General features: G+C 46.1%; 1 protein-coding gene across 1 annotated transcript; it reads left to right on the forward strand.

The window, feature by feature from the left end:
* Positions 1-11,946: 11,946 nt before the first annotated feature.
* IRX2 (iroquois homeobox 2) lies at positions 11,947-17,012 on the forward strand (the record flags this gene model as incomplete). The annotated part of the gene is made up of 4 exons (XM_081996781.1): positions 11,947-12,996; positions 14,690-15,095; positions 15,528-16,274; positions 16,969-17,012. The coding sequence occupies exons 1-4, from the start codon at positions 12,754-12,756 to the stop codon at positions 17,010-17,012; spliced, it is 1,440 nt and encodes a 479-aa protein (XP_081852907.1). The 5' UTR covers positions 11,947-12,753.
* Positions 17,013-20,741: the final 3,729 nt, after the last annotated feature.

Below are 20,741 nucleotides of genomic sequence, written 5' to 3' on the forward strand. Positions count from 1 at the left end.
TGTATCAGAAATAGTGTGGCCAGCAGGAGGAGGGAAGTGATCGTGCCCCTGTACTCGGCACTGGTGAGACCACACTTTGAATCCTGTGTTCAGTTTTGGGCCCCTCACTACAAGAAGGACATTGAGGTGCTGGAGTGTGTCCAAAGAAGGCCAACAAAGCTGGTGAAGGGCTTAGAGCACAAGTCTTACAAGGAGAAGCTGGGGGAACTGAGGTTGTTCAGTCTGGAGAAGAGGCGGCTGAGGGGAGACCTTATCGCTCTCTACAACTACCTGAAAGGGGGTTGTAGTGAGGCGGGTGTTGATCTCTTCTCCCAAGTAACTAGCAATAGGACGAGAGGAAATGGCCTCAAGTTGCACCAGGGGAGGTTTAGATTGGATATTAGGAAAAATTTCTTCACTGAAAGGGTTGTGAAGCATTGGAACAGGCTGCACAGGGAAGTGGTTGAGTTATCATCCCTGGAGGTATTTAAAAGAGGTGCAGATGTGGTGCTTAGGGACATAGTTTAGTGGTGGACTTGGCAGTGCTAAGTTAATGGTTAGACTTGATGATCTTAAAGGTCTTTTCCAACCTAAATGATTCTATGATTCCATCATTTTAGCGCTACAGGAAAGAAATTAGGTTTTACAGTAAACCCCCAAAAACTCTCCCAAGAAGAGGCCATAGACAGGAGCGCATCACATATGGAGTAAAAGAGGATCAATGGAGAGACTAAGAGAGAGCTTAACAATCAAGTTACAGCATGGAAAGGTAAAAATATGGTAGAGCAGGTGACTTACATTTCCAGTAGGTGTTGTATCAGTTTTAAGTACCTGGTTAGGTACTAGCTCTACTAGTCACAAACATGTAGGATTCTCGGTGCTTTAGCAGCCTAGCTGAGTACAGCAGGACGTATGACTTGATCAAGTCCTTTTTTCAAATGAACAGAAACTGAGCTCAGTCTGGCCATGTTTCAGACAAATCAATTTTTGCCATCCATTTCCTCAAAAAATAGCAGTTCCAGCACAGACAAAGACGTGGGATCTGGCCTTCAGGCTCTGGGCTGTTTATAGTCACAAGCCTCAGGAGCAAAATTCTTAGTCAGGGTATTAGATAGTCAAACATTTCAGAAGTCTCAGAAGTTTTCTTTTTTCAAATACCAACTGTGGCAGGTGTTCACACACTTACTATCCCAAATCACACTGAGACCAACAGGGCATAGGCTTCTAGGTATGTCACTGTCTTTGAAAATACCTTTTAGGTCCAGAAATCTTCTTGAAGCAATGCGAAAGTACTCCCTAAAATCAAGGCCAAGGTGCTGGTGCAGCTTCTTCAGTTAGATCTTAACCACAGGAGTTTACGCCTCTGTGGTATTTTGATTCTGACCTGTCATCAAACCAGTTTTCACAACCAGTTCACTCAAATGGCAGTTCTGTTATCTCCTATACATGTCTGTGGGAAGTATGCCCACCAGCCAAGTGTCTGTGGCACTATACACAACAGTTGGGTCTACACAGTGGAGGAAGTGCATTTCACCGTGCATCATCCTACAGGCTTGAACCCCTGGTCATCCAGGCTGGCTGGTGATCATCACAGTTTCCTTCATACCCCCTACAATAAATTATTTTTCTCAAATGGAAATGAAGGGTGTCTGAGCTGAGACAGGTTTTGTCCTGACATGCTTACCTTGAATCCCTTGTGCTGACCCAGAGAGCACACATAGCTGATTTGTGAAGTGCACTCAATTTCTATATTGTCCTGGAGCTTTATCCCAAAAGTTAATGTGAAGTTTATATTTTATATACAACTCCTAGGATGAAACAGGATGTGCTCTAATGCTTGAAACTAATTTTTGTCATATATATCTTATTTGATAGAACTGCTTTATATTATTCTGCTGAAATTTAGAGTTATATGTCACACAGAATAACATATACAGAAGAAAAGCTATTTTTCATTGTGAAGCTCAATAAAAAAATAAAAACTTAAAAGTACAGAATATTCAAGTATAGTAGCCAAAGTAACAATCTACCTTCTTTTGGTGTGGAATCCAACCTTTGATCCCTCAGGTGAATTTCCTCTCATGTTGTTGTTGACCCCCAGGTGTGTTTTGAAGAACCAAAAAAGATCAAGTGATCAGCTCCAAAGTACTCTGAAGAACTAGTTTAAAAGAGCTTTGCTGTAAATATCACTAATGGAATATAACAAATGAATTAAAATAATAAAATACAAATGCTGCATGGAGGAAATATTTCATGATACAGTTTTAATAAAAGTAGTGGAGAGAACAGTCTTACTGCTGATGCTTTCATATGCTTTAAGATATGAAGAGACAGAAACATAGCCAGTCTGTGAAAAGATCATTCTTGCCCAACCTCAGATGCTAAAGTTCAAGGGTCTCATTTTGTTTGTTAAAGCAGAGAGGAACATCACAGAATCTTTCCTGTATTATCTAGTCACTAGTGTAAAGCTTCGTTATTCCAAATACGACAAGTGGATGTCTCTAATTTGCTCCCTGTCTCATGGCTCATTCTGTGTAAGGTTTCACCTTGTGTGTACACTCAGTGGTTACTTATGCCAGTTCAGTCCTGCTGTGCACCCAGCCCTGCCTCTTGGCTGGAAACGTCGACTGCTTCTATGGCTCTTATTAATCATGTTTTTATGACCTAACTTATGCTGAAAACCTTAATTTGAAAAACATAATTTCTATTCCTAAACTTACTAACAGATCTGTAAAAGTCTGTTAGCATTAACACCTCCCCACTAGTATTCCTATATATGTGTCTTATTTACTGTGTAGGTTCAGAGCAGTCCTTTTAGCTGTGCATTTGTGCCGCAGCTGGTATTACATAATCTTGATCTCCTACATAATATTAAAGAGTAATCTTGAATACTGATGAAAGAATTATTTCCTTCTTTTTTATTTTTAAACTTCACTGGGTTTTCCCGTGAATGATATTGCGAGCCTGAAAGCTAAGCAGCAGTTATGGCCTACATGTTCCATTGACAACATACTGTGTGGTGACTTTAAGAAACGTAAATCTGTTAGACAGTATATGGCCAACTGAAGTCAAAAAGGGAGGAAGCAGAAGACTAGTGAAAGACTAATAAAAGACTAGTCCCAAGTAAAAGTCACAGATTAGTGTGTAGTGTTAGTGGACCAACAGGTTTTTTAAGCAAACTCTGTTAAACCAAAATCAATTAAGAGAGCTGAAAGAGACAATTCCATTAATCAGCTAAAAACTGAACAAACAACTAAAACAAAAGAATCATATTAAATGTACTGTTTCTTCTTTCACTTGCATGTTTGAAACAAGCACATTTATGGGGAAATATTCTTTTATAACCCATATCTTTTTACAGGGGTTAGAATTAACTTTTTATTCCTTCATACATGACTTTTAATCAAGTCCATGAAAATATTTTTTAGTGGATAATGTTCACAAATCTAATAAGGTTCATAAGTTCAACTGAAGTGCAAGAGGTATACACAAGTACCTATCCTTGGGGGAAAAAAAAAACTGATATGCAAGTGCATTTATTGTATTAATTGTGTTTGTGCAAAACTGAAAACCTATTATACATTCTTACAAGAGTGGTGCTGAACAATTTCTTAAATCAGTATATTTACAGAATTAAATTTTGTTAGTTTATGAAGAAATCTCACTAAACCTATAGCGAAAGATATGTGATGTGTCTGACTATTGAACTGAGGTTCAAACAAGAAGCAGCAGCTCATAAAGCTCTTTTGGCGAGATTATTCCCTTCTGAAGGTCACAAAGGCAAGTCCACCATTGCCAAGTCATGGTGCATCTGCACACCATTACCTTCTAGAAAATCTCAGCTAAGCGAAGGTAAGGGAGTAGCAGCAGGGAAGGAAAAGAGTGAGAGACAGAGAGGAACTTTTGGGTTACTCATTGTGAGAATCCAACAGCTTTAAAAAACTAAAACACCAGAACGCTAGAAATATTCGTGATCCCAGGAGAGAATTATTTGAGACAAAATGTCATAGTAGAGACTGCTGGTTGATCCGTTGCTTTTTTCTTTCCATCCTTATCACTTCCTATCTTTCAAGTACAAGGACTCCATCAAATAGGTCCCAGATGAAAAAGTCGGGCAGTGTATTTGCATGAGAAAGAAAATTTAAACATTGTGTACCTCTGGTGTTTGAGGTAATGACATCTCATAATTCTCAACAACAGTTTCAAAAATCCATGTTCAAAAGTGCAGCGGAGTCACGACCTTCAAGGACTTCACTAATTAGCAATTGAGGAACATCCAAGAAAAGAAAAAAAGGATCATTTCACTAGTTGCCTTTTAGAAATACATTAAAAGGTCATGTGTTTTAAGGTTGAGCTACATAAAGCGGAATCCATTGTCTCTTGATAAGAATGAAGAGATTTCTTCTTTTAAAATCACAGAACCTGCACTTCAAACATAAAATGCCTTTCTGAAAACTGAAGAAAATCTGCTGATTAGTTTCTGTTGGTGTTAGTTTAATGTAGACCTTTTAGAAGACCTCTGTCAAGCTTTTTTTTTCCCTCAGATGTCTTACTACTAGCAAAACAATACAAGCTTTCCAAACCTTCCATAAAGCGAAGAGTCAGCCTATACATGGTATTTTAGCCATGGCAGAATCACACAGTTGTGCTGAGCAGTCAAACATACAACAAAGTCAACAGTTCATGTCGTTCTTAAAAACATGTTGATATCAGAAAGAATCAAAGCACAACTCTTCTTTTCAGCTAGTTTTCTTTCTGTGCTCCTGTTGATGGAAATGAGTCAGAAATATGAGGAGAAATGTGCACATTTAGACTTCTCATTGGCAAATTGGCAACCAGCCTTTCCCAAATGAAAGTGTCTTAAAATCTGCACAGTTATAGGTTGAAAAGCTAAGGGCCAGATGGTCTGTCTGTCCTTCCTTTACGTGATGCGAAGGGAGGCTGTAAACTTGGTACAACAGGTAGTCTATCCTAGCATTGCTACAAAGCCAGACAAGGCAGTGAGACGGTATGAGTAAACCTAGATAGCATTTTTTAACAAGTTAGAAACAGCGTTACATGTTCTTTCCTTGTAACAATATTCAAAGTAGTAGGAGGGGGTGGGGGTCCTGTTTACCATTTATATTTGAAGGACTAGTATTATGAAAAATCTTCCCCCCAAAATTCAAAGATTCTAACTTGGGGTAAAGCTTGAAGGTAAAGAATAAAGAAAAAAACAAAACGAAAAAAGGATTTTGTAGTAATTCCTTAACTAAATGTAAAGAACACTGGAAGTTCAACATTGATTTAGAGTAAATAGCAATTTAAAGAAAAATATGAAACTAAGAACTTCAGTTACCCTTGACTCTGCACATTAATGGAAGAAAACACAAAAGTATTGTAAAGCTACCCGAATGTTTGTGAACTATGCTGCATCAATTTTAAATTTTTTTTTTTGATACCTCATGGTACCACTAAACACATGAATATGTAATAGTTTTCCTGAGTATGACTGCAGTTTTTCTGTCTTTTTTCTGTCTGCTTTTGGAATTACACCAGCAACCTTGAATGACTCCTTAACATACAATGGGGATAGCTGATTGTTCTGAGAAAGGAAACTACCTGGTTTTAAATAGATAGAAAGAGGTCTCATCGTTCAGGAAGGTTATTTGTTGGAGAGAGTAGGAGTTTCTGGTTTGGGAGTGGGGGTGGGCTTGGTCTAGAAATGTGTTTCTGGGTCTAGAAGTGAGGGATACACATACACGTATACACACACAGAGGTGAATGAATGTATGAATGAATGAGAGAAAAGCACAAAGCAGGTGAGCAGGTGCTCTCTAGTGTTAAAAGCGGTGATCAAACAGATGATGGCAATTACAAGGGGAAAGGGTCTGGCAGAGGGACTTCAAAATTGTCTAAAACAATTTTAGCCCGACAGCAGATTTCCACACCGCTGGCATAAGCATGAGGAAGAACCAGCAGGAGAACTCAATTTACACACACCTACTCCGGGTAAAGCTCTCCCAGCAGCCTGCCTACCAGTGCTCCTTGGACACCAGAGTGCTCGAACCTACTTGTTGACTATTCTTGGGTGGGAAGAACCTGTTTTAACGTGAGCCCTTAAAATAAAGCAACCCTCAGTTAAAGCCTCCCACTTTTCCTTTACTCTGTCCATCACCCTCTGTGCAAATGTAGCAGGAACCGAAGGGATTCCAGCCTCCCACGAGCTCTCCAGCGCTCTTTCCAAGACCCGCTGGCCGAGTACAAAATCCAGAGGCAAAGCCGTGGTATTGACTGTCTGGCTCCAGCGGAGCCGCAGAAGGGGGATGGGGAGCCCGCCTTCCCCCGGGCAGCATGCGGGGCGGGGGGGCTACTCGCACCCGCCTGACCCCCCGAGCCTGCCCGTCCCCTCCCGACGGCCCTGCCCGCAGCTCCGCAGGGCAGCCCGCCCTCTCTCCGCGCCGCCGGTGGCGGGGGATCGCCCCGGCTTAGCTCCACACGGGCTGCTCTGTGCCGCTCGCACCGAAACCCACTCGAGGCTCTGCAAGAAGCGGCTTTGCGGTTCCACGCAGGCGGCGGCCGAGCGCGCAGGCCGCTCCGCAGGGCTCTGCGGGGGAGCGCGGGGCGGCCGGGGGTGGGGGTGTGCCGCGGCCGCTCCGAGCCCCTCGGAGTGAGCGACGGGACCTCCGTGCCCCTGCCCCCACTGCACGGGTAGCTCGGCGGCTCCTTCAAAAACCGGATATACTGATTTAATTTTTTTTTTCCTTTCTTCCCCTTTCCCTTTAAGAAGGAGGAACTATCCCACCTGTGGATTGTACACTTGTTCTCTCCCTGAGAAACACTGCCTGCCTTTCAGGTGAAAATAGCAGGCTCCAGGGAAAGCTTTGGAGGTCTTTTATCTTATACTTAGGGATACATATTTGCTTATATTTCCCTAAGCAGAAAATTACTAAGACTCCTAATAACAGTGTGACATATGGGAAGCAACTTTTCTAAGCCTCAGATCTGCTTTTTAGAGATCCGCTTTAGTTTTCTTTTCTTTTCTTTTTTAATTCCCCCCAATAACGTGCCAAAAGCGGGGACCTACACCCTCGTAAAGACATGGCCCGTTATTAGTGCAAAATGTCGAAGCCACAGACGCCCAGGGGGGAGGGGGGAGGGGGGAGAAAGAAAAAAAAGAAGCTGCAAACAAGGAGTAAATTTCATATGTGTCTATTTGTGTGCGTTTGCGTGTTATAGAGAGTCATCTAAATTCTCAGCGCTCCCCTGGGCAGACCCCTCTTGCAGTGTATTTGAAAATGAAATACACTATTCCACTCTCACCCAACAGAAAAGGAAAAAAGAAAAAAAAAAAAAAGAGCAAGAAAATTGGTATAAGTGGAAAAGAAGTGACCATAACTCATGCCAATAGACCACCTTTTAGTACAGGTATCACGGGGCGACAGTTAGATAACATTGTTAATAAAAGTAATGACTGAAATATGAAAAGAAACCTCAGGGAAGGCGCTTACATAAACAATTACGCCGCCAGTGCTCGGGAGCGCTGGAGAATTCATTGCCACAGCGCCCCCTCCCACGCACAGCGTGAACTAACGATTTCATCCTGAAGACGGGGGAAGAAAAGTTCTTTTCTTTTCCTTTCTCCCTTGCTGTTTTCCCCGCTCTTTGCTTTAACCCTGTGAGCAGATCTACGGCGGAAGGGCTCGCCCAGCTCACCAGGTCGTTCCTGCGAAGCACCTCGCTCGGAAAGAGCCCCGCAAACCGGGTTCCTTTTACCAGAAAACCGGAGAACTCCGCTTCACGCTATGCGTGTGTCATTTGTTATTTTTAAATACAATGGTCTATTATTTCACGTCGTTTGTCTCCGGGAGATGGTGGCGGTCCCCCATTTCATGAGAGAAAGGAGAAAGCGTTCCCAGACCATTGTGTGGTTATGTCACAGGAAACTCTTTCTGCTGCGCATTGTCTTACATCTCCAAACCCCACCAAGTTCCACTTCGCTCCGCTTAAAAAAGTTGCTGTGACCGGTGTCATGACAATCGGGCAATTGGCACTGCCCGGGTAATAGGCGTGTGCGCCTCTCCGGGCCAGCGGAGCCCTCCGCAGGCGGGGAAACCTCCCCTTGAGCCCAACGGGATTTTTATTTCCTTTTTCCTTTTCTTTTTTCCTTTTTTTTCCATCCCCCTTTTACCTGAGTAAAACTGAAGGGAGTGGGGTCCCGAGCGAATGGCCACCAGGCAGCCGCCCGAGTGCCGGGCAGCGGCGGGCAGGCAGCCGCTGCTCGCAGCAAGCTCTCCCCTCCCGCAGCAGGGGCACGAGTGCGATTCCCACAGACGTGGCTTTCAACTTCACTCGCCCGAAAACTTCAGCCTCTGTCACTAGTGCAAAGGAGATGTAGCTAATAAATGACAAACCGCAAAACCTGTCTCCCAGGACGGCAATGAGCGATAGCTGAAAAGGGGCAGGGGGCGGCGAGGAGGGGGTGTGGGGGGGGAACCTCTCCACTATCTTCTCCGCTGTGCTGGAGCAAAAGTGAATTAAAGAAGACAAGGCGAGAACACCGCTTAAAATCCGGGAAGGTAAACGCTGAACTAATGAATAGATTATTCAAATAAAAACGCAGTGTGTAAAGTCTTAATGTCTCTGTGTAGGCATGTTAATTTGCCACAGTTATTACCAACAAAAAGTGCATGTAATACTATTCTACTGTTTAACAGCTCAAGTTAGACGGTTTTTTATTAGTAACGGGTAGTACTATGGGAAAATTAGATTTCGGCGGTGGAGCCCGGCAGATGAAAAACCTCTTCCCCTGCGAAAGACATTAAAATCAAACAGAGATAACTCTGAGAAGAACTTAAATACAGCCACGTACACTGACCGATATTTTAAAACGTTACTGACACGGTTTTCTGGTTTGTTTATTGCAAAGACTTCGCCAGCTATATTTAAATGACCCCACTAGCTATTCGTTCTACACATTGTGCAGAGTCAAATTAGTGGTGTACTTCTTGTAATAAAATGCATACCGTCTCCTTGCAGTGGGTAAATCCATTCCTTTCTGAAGCCATACAAAAATTATGCAAATCAAATCAACGCAAGAACTTGTCTTTTGAAATGATAATATTTTACTCCATTAATCTCTGATTGCGAAATTAACCCCGTTTCTGTATATAAAACAATATTTTTGGACTGCACAAATTAAAACAACAGAAATATAATCTGTTGCTCGGTGTGTTTGAGGGAAGGAGAGTGATGTTCCTGAAGGAAACATTCCTCCCACCGGAATCACAAAAATATATTTTCATAGAGGAAAGACATGCAGATGAAGGCGAAAATTTTACACGGACGGGCAAGTATACCTAGCGTGTATAACGTATATGTGTGTAGATATGTATGGAGATTTGTATCTCGCGTGTGTGTGTGTGTGTGTGTGTGTGTGCGCGCGCGTGTGTGTGTCTGTGCGTATCTACACACACTCTGAAACGGAATTATACCAATTCTCCTGGGATCACGGTATTTATTTAAGTACTGTTCCCAGGTCATAACTGTAACACTCACTTAATAGCATTAATCCCTTGTTATAGTGTAAACACAACGGCCATTGTATTCCCAATCTGTATTGTTCCACTAATTATTAAAGAGGAGGAACTAAAAGCAATCAATTCGCGTAGATAAACACTTGCACTACTCCCGGAAAAGAACAGACTTGGCTTCCCAAATAAAAATGCAGAGAGTATAGCACATTTTGCAAGGCATGCAGGTTGACTTAGAGAGATTCATGTATGACTTTATAATGTTATAATTAATTTTGCATTCTCAGCTCTCCAGCTGCTGCTCCGTTCAGAGGCAGAGCTCATATACTTAGAAATCGGTCTGCGGAACGCAGGAATTGACTATTCAGATGTAATTGCGTGATATCGATTATTCCATAGAATTACTGAAATATGAATGTGTTTTATATAAAGCTCTTGTTTTTAGAGTTTCTATTTTTATTTAATATATGCGCATTAATCACCAAGCAGGGAAGCAAATGTCTTTCCTGTAATCTGTTGCACTGAGTTTACCAGTTGTTTATCACTCTTATCAGGAAGTCGGGAGTTAATGACAAGAAATACCTGTTGGTGTTAACCTCCTCCCCCTCACCTGCTTTTTTAAGGATTGCCTCTTCTACAGGCCAGCTGATAGATCTGGATAGGAATTAATCCGGTATGTCTGGTGGCCAGATCTCTGCTGCTGCGTGCAGGGGCAGTGGTAAACTGGTATGTGGGTTCCACAAAAGAGGAGGAGAGGAAAGGAAAGAAAATTTTAAAAAGCAGATAGAAAAAGGAAAAAATGAGGAGCTCGGATTGCGTCAGACAGTATACGCATCCCTATACTTGACCGTAGTTTCAACACGGCGTTTTCCCCGCTGCGTCCGCGAGTCTGTTGCAACGGCTTCTCGAAGTGTAATTTTTTTTTTTACTAGCTGCGTGCTTAATTGACTAGCAGTAGGCTGCCCTGCGCGCCCGCAATGCCCCGGCCATGGCCGCCGCCGCGCCGCGGTGGCGAGGCGGTGCCCCGGCGCGGCTCCCGCGCTCCCTCCCGCCCGGCCGAGATCACCCAAGGTGTTCCGCGAGGACGCCGGCCGTAAACGTCGAGCGACTTCCTTTGCTTATGTACGGGATCAGTGCTCACTCACGGACGTTGGAAAAATAAAGCACACGGTTTAATTAACACTTTTTTCCCCCTCTTCTTTTTTTTTTTTTTTTTTTTTTTGTGAGCGCCTAATCAATTTTATTATTTTTTTTCCCAGCTCTCCTCGGGCTTCTAAGACGGCGCAGGTTGCGGGTGAAGGGCTTACAGAAAGCGCGGTGGCTTCCAGCCCTGCAGCCCCCGTGGCCCGGTCCCTACCTGTCGGCCTCGTCCTGCCCCGCTCGGCGGCGGCGGCTGCGGCCTTGCGGGGCACAGGTGCGGGCCAGGGCGCGCGGAGCGGCCTAGCGCTCCTCGGTGCCGCCGGCAGCGCCTCAGCGGGGCGGGCTGGGCCCAGCGCCGTGCCCCGGGGCTGGGGGGGGTGCCGGAGAGGGGGGTAGAGCACCGGTGCCGGCGGGGGGGTGGGGACACACACGGGACCGTCGGCTGCTGCAGGACGGCGCGCAGGCACCGCGCCTAGTCCCGGGAGGCAAAGGCCAGAGCTTGAGTGCGGGCAGTTCACCGCCGGTTTCTGAAAGGTCCCTGTAGACTAATCATTAAAAAAATGCGGGCGCAGATATCCGTATTTATTGACGTTGGCACTGAGAAGAAAAGAACGCTGCCTGCTTCTCGTCCTCCCGTATCCGGACTGGAGCAGAGCTGGCGATGGCTAGAGGCTGATGGTGGCCAAGTCCGAAGGGAGGGGGCAGAGGAAGGGATTGCGTTATTTGGGAAATCAATTAAATGGTGATCGTGTTCCAGAAGATTTACCTGAACTGCAAAGGGGGGGGGGGGCAGCTAGCCCCCCGGAAGGAGTCACCCAGGCCTCTTCGCCACGCACCAGACCAGGAAGAACAGAAATGAAAGAAAGACTAGAGGATTTTTAATTTTTATTCTTTTTCCCTTCATGTGTAAACGCGCTCCGTGACTAGATCTTGACTGTTTGTGGCAACTTATAAAACTGTAAAGCTCTCGCTGCCAGGAACAGCGCGATCCTCGATCTGCTGATTTGAGCAGTTGCTCTTCTTCCCTGCCATATAGGGCAGTACTCTTCCAAACTGCTCTTCCCCTCTGCGCTGCCCGGCTCCCCCGAGCCCGGCCCGGCATGCCCACAGGCCTGCAGATGCACACATCCAAGATACGTGTGCGTGCATATAAGCGCTTCGGCGAGTGCCTGTGTGAAGGGACGCATATATTTACAATACATATTCTTTCCTGTTCTCCGCGCGGATACAGAAAGAGGGAGACAGGGGGGTGTAATCGAGAGAGTGCGAAGGAGTATTTATGGCTCCGCGAGTCCGGAGAGGAGCTGATGAGCAGTATCATCGTTTGGCTTCAGCAGTGTGCTCGCAGTCGGAGAGGCTGGCTTGCATTACAAAGACTGCCTTCCCTGTCTGCCTGCCTGCCTTCGCTGCCTGCCTGCCTTCGCTGCCTGCCTTCGCTGCCGGCCGCGGGAGGAGACGGGGCCGGAGCGGGAGGGGGCGGGCCCGCCGCGCTATGCAGATGAGCGGCGGTGACGGACAGCTCTGTTTTCCAATGTCCCTCAGAAACTCGAGTGCTCCTTCCCTCAACTCTTCACTTCAGACTCTATACTTCCCCCAAAATACAGGCTCGCAGGCGCTGGGGGAGCTGGCTGGCTGGCTGGGAGAACTCCATATGCAGCAGCCACTTTTCTGATTTCGGGGGCTCGCTTCTCTCTCTCCCCCTCTCTCTCTCCCCTTCTCATTTTCTGTTTCTCTCCCTTTCTCTCTCTCTTTCTCTTTTTATTAACCCTCTCCTCTTCCGTCTCTCCCAGATGCCCTTTCCCTCCCGGTTAGATTTCTGACCGCTCGATTTATTTTCCCTTTTTTGGGGGTGTTCTTTTTTTTTTTTTCTTCCTCTTGTTTGTTTTTATTCTGACCGGGTGCGCATGGGGGGGAGCATATAACCATTCTGATTCTCTACATAACTGCACAGAGCCAACCGGGGGGGGGGGGGAGAGAGGGGGGGGAGAGAGAGAGAGGGAGGGAGGGAGGGAGGGCGGGAGAGAGGGAGAGGGAGAGCACGAAAGCAGCGCCAGGAGCAGCAGCAGCAGCAGGGCCGGTCACCCTCGCCCCCTCCCTGCTCCTGTGCACGCCAGTGCAAGCCATGTCCTATCCTCAGGGTTACCTCTACCAGCCCCCCGGCTCGCTGGCTCTGTACTCCTGCCCGGCGTATGGGGCGTCGGCGCTGGCGGCCCCCAGGAGCGAGGAGCTGGCCAGGTCTTCGTCGGGATCGGCGTTCAGCCCTTACCCGGGATCGGCAGCTTTCACCGCCCAGGCGGCGGCCACAGGCTTCACCAGCCCGCTCCAGTACTCCACAGACCCCGCCACGGGATTCCCCTCCTACATGGTAACTACCGAAGAGAAACCCTCTCCTTCTTCATTAGCATCCGCATTCTCATCCTCATCATCTTCAGCCTCTCTCCTCACACACTCACCATCAACCCCCGACACCACGCCGCGCAGCCGGGTGCCCCGCCACCGCCGCCGCCTCCGCGCTGCCGGCGCCGGCCGCGCACCGCACCGCGCCGAGCCGAGAGCGGGGGGCCGGGCCGGGGCCTCGCTCCGCGCCCCGGCCGAGCGCGGTGCCGGCGGGCCTGGGACCCGGGCTCGCCCCGTTCGCGGAGCGGGAGCCCTGGTTGAGGAAATACGGATCGTCTCAGTCAGTTGGGTTGGATGCTTTCATTGCCCCCCTTCCTCCTCGCTTTCTCTTTTTTTTGTTTTCCTTTTCGCTGTGGTAGGATAGGGGAGGGTTTCTTTTTTTTTTCCCCCTTCTTTTTTCCTCTTTTTCCCCCTCTTTTTTTAAGTCGGTGTTTAGAGGCGCTGCGGGCTTTATCCCCGTGTGGTTTTATTTACTTTCAGCGTGTTTTGTGCTAATGGTTTAACTGGATTTTAGGAATGAAAAGGAGCATCTGTTTGCGATCTGTGAGCTTCGCTTAAGCCCAAGATGGTTGTGGTGGCCGCAGTTTCGGATTTCACTTTCTTCTTATTAGTTAAAAGGAGCATTTGCAATTGCGTGTGTGTGTATTCTGTGCATAAACTATATAAATAAAACCATAAACTATATAAATAAACGTCTAGATGGTTATATAGCTTTATAAACACACACAGAGGGAGTTAGACACGTATCTAGCCCGTACACACAAAGACCTGTGCCCGGAATTTGAAGCTGGAGCCGCTGTCGAGACCCGAGGAGGGGATGGCAGCGGGGTAGTTCTCTCTCCCTGCAAAAGTGACAGGGAAACTACTTGCTTTCTGTCTGCAAAATACGGTGCATGAATTGTTGTGCAGTCTTTATTTGGGATGATATAAAAGACCTGAGGATCTCGCTTGCTTGTTTTTCCTGTTGGGAAGCAGTAGGCGAATGGCTGGAAGTTGCAGCGAGGTTGTGAACTGTGCGGGCTCTGGGTGATGTTGCGCCTGTGACTCGCCGATCTGTGGGATTCAGAGACGTGCTGAAAGTTAGCCAGTTCCTCAGTGATATCTTTAACTTTTCTTGCATTATGCAGACTTAAATAAGCGCAATTTAAACGTTAAAGGGCGAATTAAAATGCTAATTACATCGCATTTGAACAATTCGAAACGGTGCATATCTTCTGATTTGCAAATTGGATTTGCAATGCATTAGTGCAGTGAATTGCTAAGTGGCGGCTTTGTTGTATTTTCTATAGCAAAAAAGGAAACATCTTTTGAACCTTTGAGAGAAATTTAGATATCAAGACACTACCTGTAGGGCCTTTAAAATGTCTATGCGGTTCAAAAATTATATTGGGAAATATTCAATTACAAGGAGCTGAAATTAGTCAGAAAGATTAAAACATCGCCGATTTTAAGTGCGTGTGCCTGTGTCTGTGTGCTGGGCGGAGGAAAGGGGGGGAATCGCAACTTAATGGCCTTTGGGTGCTGCTTCTCCCCCTTATAGAATATGGATACAAGACACCATCCCAGGGAAATACAAATATAACCGCCGATCTCGCCTTGACAACTTACTAATGGCTATCAGCAATAACAAATTGCCAACCCCACCGTTTTGTTCTGTCCAGGGCTCCCCTTACGACGCCCATACGACGGGGATGACCGGAGCCATCAGCTACCACCCGTACGGCAGCCCTGCCTACCCCTACCAGCTCAACGACCCCGCGTACAGGAAAAACGCCACCCGCGACGCCACGGCCACGCTGAAGGCCTGGCTGCAGGAGCACCGCAAGAATCCCTACCCCACCAAGGGCGAGAAGATCATGTTGGCCATCATCACCAAGATGACCCTCACTCAAGTCTCCACCTGGTTCGCCAACGCCCGCCGGCGGCTGAAGAAGGAGAACAAGATGACCTGGGCCCCACGGAACAAGAGCGAGGACGAGGACGACGACGAAGGCGACGGGGCGAGGAGTAAAGAGGAGAGTCCCGAGAAGATGCCCGAGAGCAACGAAACCTCCGCGGAGGACGAAGGTGGGCGCGGGGTGACCGCGGCCGCGGCGGGGTGGCCCCAGCCCGCCCCGTCGCGTCTCGCCGGGAGCGGTGCAGCGGGGAAGGGGGGTAGCGGGGGGATGGCGTTGAACAAAAGCGACCCCAAAATGTGTCCCGTCCCCTCGCCTTCGGCTGCTCCGGGGGGCTTGTCGCCGCGCAGTGCCGGTGGCCGGGGCGGGCGGAGGTGCCGTGGAGGGTGCAGGCGGGGCGGGGCGGGGTGCCGCGGCGGAGCTCACCCGGGGGGATGGATGCTCCACGGAACGGGATTGCAGGGAAAAGGCCGGGACGGCTAGCGTCTCCCTGCCCGCCGCGCTGGCGGTGGTGATGGCCGCGCTCACTTCTCGCCCCGCTCTCTTTTGCCGCCCCCCCCCACGGCCCTGACTCTGCCTTTCTGTGCCCGGCGGACCCTTGCAGGGATCAGCCTGCAAGTCGACTCGCTGACGGACCACTCCTGCTCCGCCGAGTCGGACGGCGAGAAGCTGCCCTGCCGAGCGCGCGACCCCCTCTGCGAGTCGGGCTCGGAGTGCAAGGACAAGTACGAGGACGTCGAGGAGGAGGAGGAGGACGAGGAGGACGAGGAGGAAGAGGACATCGAGGAGGACGACGGCGGCGGCGGCGGGGAGCGCGACCCGCCGGCCAAGCCCGCCACCTCCTCGCCGCTGGCCGCCGTGGAGGCCCCGCTCCTCCGCCACCCGCACGCCGACGCCGCCCGCAGCGCCAGCAAGGCGGCGCTGGGCGGCCGCGCCTCCCCGGGGCCCCCGACGCCGGCCAGCAAGCCCAAGCTCTGGTCGCTGGCCGAAATCGCCACCTCGGACCTCAAGAGCCAGACGCTGGGCCAAGGCTGCCAGGCTGCGCCGCTCGCCTCGGCCACCCCCGCTTCCGCCCCGCACAGCGCTGCCTACTCGCCCTCCTCCCTCCTGGGGAGGCATATTTATTACACCTCACCTTTTTATAGCAATTATACAAACTATGGGAACTTTAACGCTCTGCAGAGCCAGGGAATCCTGAGATACAACTCCGCAGCAGTGGCTTCAAACGAGGGACTAAGTCAGACTGTCCTAAATTCCAGCTCTGTCCACAAGCAGAGCAGTGACTCTTTGAAAACGATCACTAACCAGCTAGAACAACATTACAGGCCCTCTAGTTATGACTCTAAGAAAGGTAGGTGACTCGTTTTTGCCGCTTTCTTCCCCCTTCTCCCTCACCCTGCTTCCCCGACCCGCCAAGTCCCTTACACGCTGTGGATACTGAAAACTTCTCTGGAGCAAACAGTGAGCGCTCGGTCACCACTACCACCGCCGAGGGAAGATGGGCAATAGTATAATCAGGGGATTAAAACCGGCATGTCGCCGTCGTATCGATACCTGCCTCCAAGAACCGAGAGAGGAAATGTAAAAGACGACCTTTAGATCAGCCTCACAGGCTGCACACACAGCTTTTAAAAGTCTTTTCAAAAAGGCAAACTACACACAAAGATATCCAGAGAGCACTGGTGTCATTACCTGTATTTTTTTTTTTCCGACAAACTGGTTTTGCTCTCTTTGTTTCCAGTATTCTCACATGTTTTTGCAGCTTTGGGTTCAGATAATTGCTGATCTTGGACGTGAAATTACGTGGAGCGTGACATTTTTAACTGTTTTGTTCTTTTTGCCCCCCGAAAAAGTTTTGCACTGATACAATTGTCAGCTTTTTTTCTAACAAAATACTCGAGATACGGGCAATTATAAAACATTGGCCAGCCTTTTAAACGACCTAGCTACGAAATCCGGGCGACTGAGGGCTGGGACCTACACACACTGTATAATCTAGTTAGCTGGCTGTGTCCTGTGACTAACTGACGGTTATATTTTGACAGATCCCACTGAAGTCTGCACAGTAGGAGTACAACCATACCTATAGAAGTGCAATCACACAGCAATGCAAGTAAGTGAGAACATTTTCTGTTACACTGATCATTTGGCATCGGGTCTAAGACACGCTGCACAGTTCTAGACTTGCTTAACGTTAACGTCTCTCTTCATTACTTCAGAGTCTGATTACGAAGTAAGACACACTTTTCTGCTGTTTTGTTAAAGCTCTCATTACTGCTTTGTCTTTCCTTTCTCGTGTTTGTCTTCATTTTAAACTCAGGTTAGGCAGTGCCCTCACCTTGCATACTCTTCGCCTGTGTAAGGCAAAGCCATAAGGACTATTTAAACGTTACGGAAAGCAAGCTATAGAAAAAAAGATTTTTTGGAAGGTATTGTTCAAAACAAAAAAGTGCTTGTGCTCACGTGGCAGTGCTAAAATTGTACATTCTGAGCGAGGCTTCACGCAGTGACGGTGTATTTAAAAGAAAAAGGGACAGTTATTAGGGATCGACATGCATCTTAAGCAGAGTACGTTATTTGCGAATTGCCTCTTGCCTAGCAAGCAATGGCACTCTTAACACCTCCACTACTGGGGGCTAAATAAACAACAACAAAAAATCGCCTTGCCGATGTTTGTTCAACTAATTCTTTTGTCGGAAGAAATTAGACGAGTAAGAATTTTGCCTTACTTCCTTTTTTTTTTCTTCCCCCCCCCCCCCTCAGTTTAATGGTGTTAGTGTGTAATTGAAAGATTTTTGGATGATCTGGTTTTTTCCTTGGTCCACAGGTAGGTGTCACAATTGCTTTGAAAAAAGTCAGCAAGCCATCATCTCTCCCCAAGCTAATATATATAACAAATCTCTAAATCCGGATCACATCTTGTGCCACTGTATAAAAGAAGACCACAGAGCACTATTAAATCTTCAGATTCTAATTATTAAACCAGAATTTTGTTGGACATATGTGAGTTTGCTGGTATAGTATAGTTTCCCCAATGTATGTGTGACTTTTGAAAACAGATCTGTTTTTCTCAGGATATCTTGAATTGATCACTTCATTGCCACGGTATATATTCGATAGGTGTGATAGGATTTATTGTAAAATTTATTTGTAAAAGATGTATACAGTAGAGATAATAAAGACGTGATTGGAGAACTTGAGTCCTTACAAAGTGGAAACAAATTTGATATTTATTTTTGTAACGACATAAAGCTTCTAGTAATTTATGCAAGTTGTATTGCAATGGAATCTGAACTTTTTGTAAATAAATTTTGCCTGGTTTTTATTTGAAACGTTGATGGTTATACAATCTTTGGTTGTTTAACGAGAATTCTTTACTAATTTATATCTCTAATTGTAAATAAAAACAGAGTAGTCTGCAACAATATGGTGTTTTTCGTTCATTTCCCCCCAAATAATAATCTATTATTTAGAAAATGACAAAAGTTGTAATTTCACTAGTAGAGTTTAGACCATAAAATGAGTAAGCAATTTAAATATGTTGCAAAGATATGCTTTGCGTAAATTAATTCCTTCTGGGTTGTTCCGTTATACTTAAGCTTTAAGTACACACATGTGTGCAAATACGTATTTGTATATATACATGCATATGCGTAGAGAGAGTGATGTGAATACATGCATGTTTCTTATAAACTATTGATGTTGGGTGTGAAGTAGCTCTTTATTTGAGTTAACATTCTTTAAATCCACCATTTCTAGGAAAAAAAAAATCATAATCAGCTACGGTTTATTTCTACTTTCTTTGTTTCTGCTTCTGGCTAAAATATGCAACGGCAAAAAGAAAGAAGATTAAAAGGTCTAATTCCTGTTTTTTATGATTTCCCCCCCTTTTTCTTTATATCAGTAAGCCGTATCTGTACAGTCCCCTTGGAAATCCACTTTGATTGGGCTCATAAAATCAACTAACTAATCATTTTAATTTTTAGTAAAATAATGTGAATCCTCATATAATATAATTTCAGAAAAGAAACGAACAATCATTTATTTTCCCCAAAAGATAAATTGAGTGAATATAACTTACGGTTATAGAACAAGAATAATAGCTTCTTAGATTGCCCTTTAATCAATCATACACTTATTTTTCAAGAGGCTCATCTATTTTATTCCATGATTAATAATGTTCCAGCGTGAGAGCATTATTAGATCCCAGCAGGGGAGATCCTGAATGCTTTTAGCTGCTTTGGAATGGTCAGTTGGGGTTCATTATGGTCTGATATTGAACAATTTATAAAATCTTGTCTAAACATCTGCCAGCTCAGATAGGCCGATGTGTCTGAAGATGGGAAATTGCTGGACCAGTTGATATTGACAAACGGATCTCTCTCCAGTGGCTTTTTGTTCAGTGAAAATTAGTGGCCTCTTGCTCAGGTCTTGTTAGAAAGGGCATTTGAAAGTGATCTTAGATACTTCAGGCATCAGCCTTGGGAATGTTAACTGGATAAAGAGCCGTGCTAGTCTGGAGTCAGGAAATATGTTCTGATTATATAAAATAGGGGTAAAGGAAGGTGGTTTTCTTAAATACACATACTTCTCTCTCCCTCCCGCCCCCCCCCCCGTCGTATTTTACCCCCATAAAGATGTCTAACTGATTGAGAAAATCATGCGTTTTTCAGCTGATAGGGCAGAAATTAATGCTGTAATTCTGGAAAACTCTGGGATCCATCTAGCTACATATAAAATACTGAAGATATTTGCAGCTGAAGGCCTACTCGTCGTCTTATGTTGTTTGTAGAATGATGCTTCTTTGCTCCTGTAACGTCCTGTTTTTCGCTGAGGTGAAATGCAATCGTATCTGCGTGCAGTCTGTAGCACAATTAGACAAACAGCTAATAAGTAATTCAGTTTTTTCCCTCCAATTTAGCATATGATGCAGATGCAAATATTTACTATAATAATGCTCGACCGTCTTTACTGTGCACTTTACGGAGGGAATTTTATGTCGGGGGAGACGCCTGAACTTTCTTTCCCCCACTCCATCCGCCCCCACCACCCACGTTTTATGTTCCACGTCTGTGTTGGACACAACATGTACATTTCAATTGGTAAAAACCAAAAGCTGTGGCAGAGATTAAAAAAGGCTAACGACATTCCTTTGATGTTTATACGCCCAAAGACTTATAAAAGATTTCCATAATTTACCCACCCTTGCTAGTATTTAGACCTGGATTTCTTTCTGGAAAGAAAAGTAGAAAGACTTGGAAAACTCGCTTTTAAGTATTCACTATGTATGTAAAACCCAATGGACTTCTCTCATCCTCTGAGAAATTCACGAACGGTTCATGGATACAGATGGGCGACACCCAAATAATTTGGCAAATAAACTTTTTTTTTTAAAAAAAAGAAATTAATGGGCAAGAACTGCATATTCAACGTCATTTGAGATTTAATAATCAAAATTGAAAGCAGGAGGAAAGTGTAGCCTCGCTAGCTTGTTGGCACAAACAATGCGATTATTTCAGTATAGCAAGAAAGAGGGATGAACGATAAAATGCATCACTTTGCGTACGGTTTATTTCATAACGATGCTAATCAGCCCGCTGGGATTAAAATCCCACACCCCTTTCTATATTTACTCCCTCTTCCCCCACCCCTCCCCTCCGCTCCGTGCTCGTTTGGGAGCGCGAAAGAAAAACCCTCCCCTCTTCGGGGCCAGAGGTTTCATTAGAGCTGATTTATTGAAATTCAGGCTTTAATCTCAGGTGGGATCCCGGAGGAATTGGCGCTGTCGTCAAATAGGAAGAGGGTCGCTTTCCACTTT

Source organism: Phaethon aethereus (genome assembly GCF_964289735.1).
Source record: "Phaethon aethereus genome assembly, chromosome: 2".
NCBI classification, from domain to species: Eukaryota; Metazoa; Chordata; class Aves; order Phaethontiformes; family Phaethontidae; genus Phaethon; species Phaethon aethereus.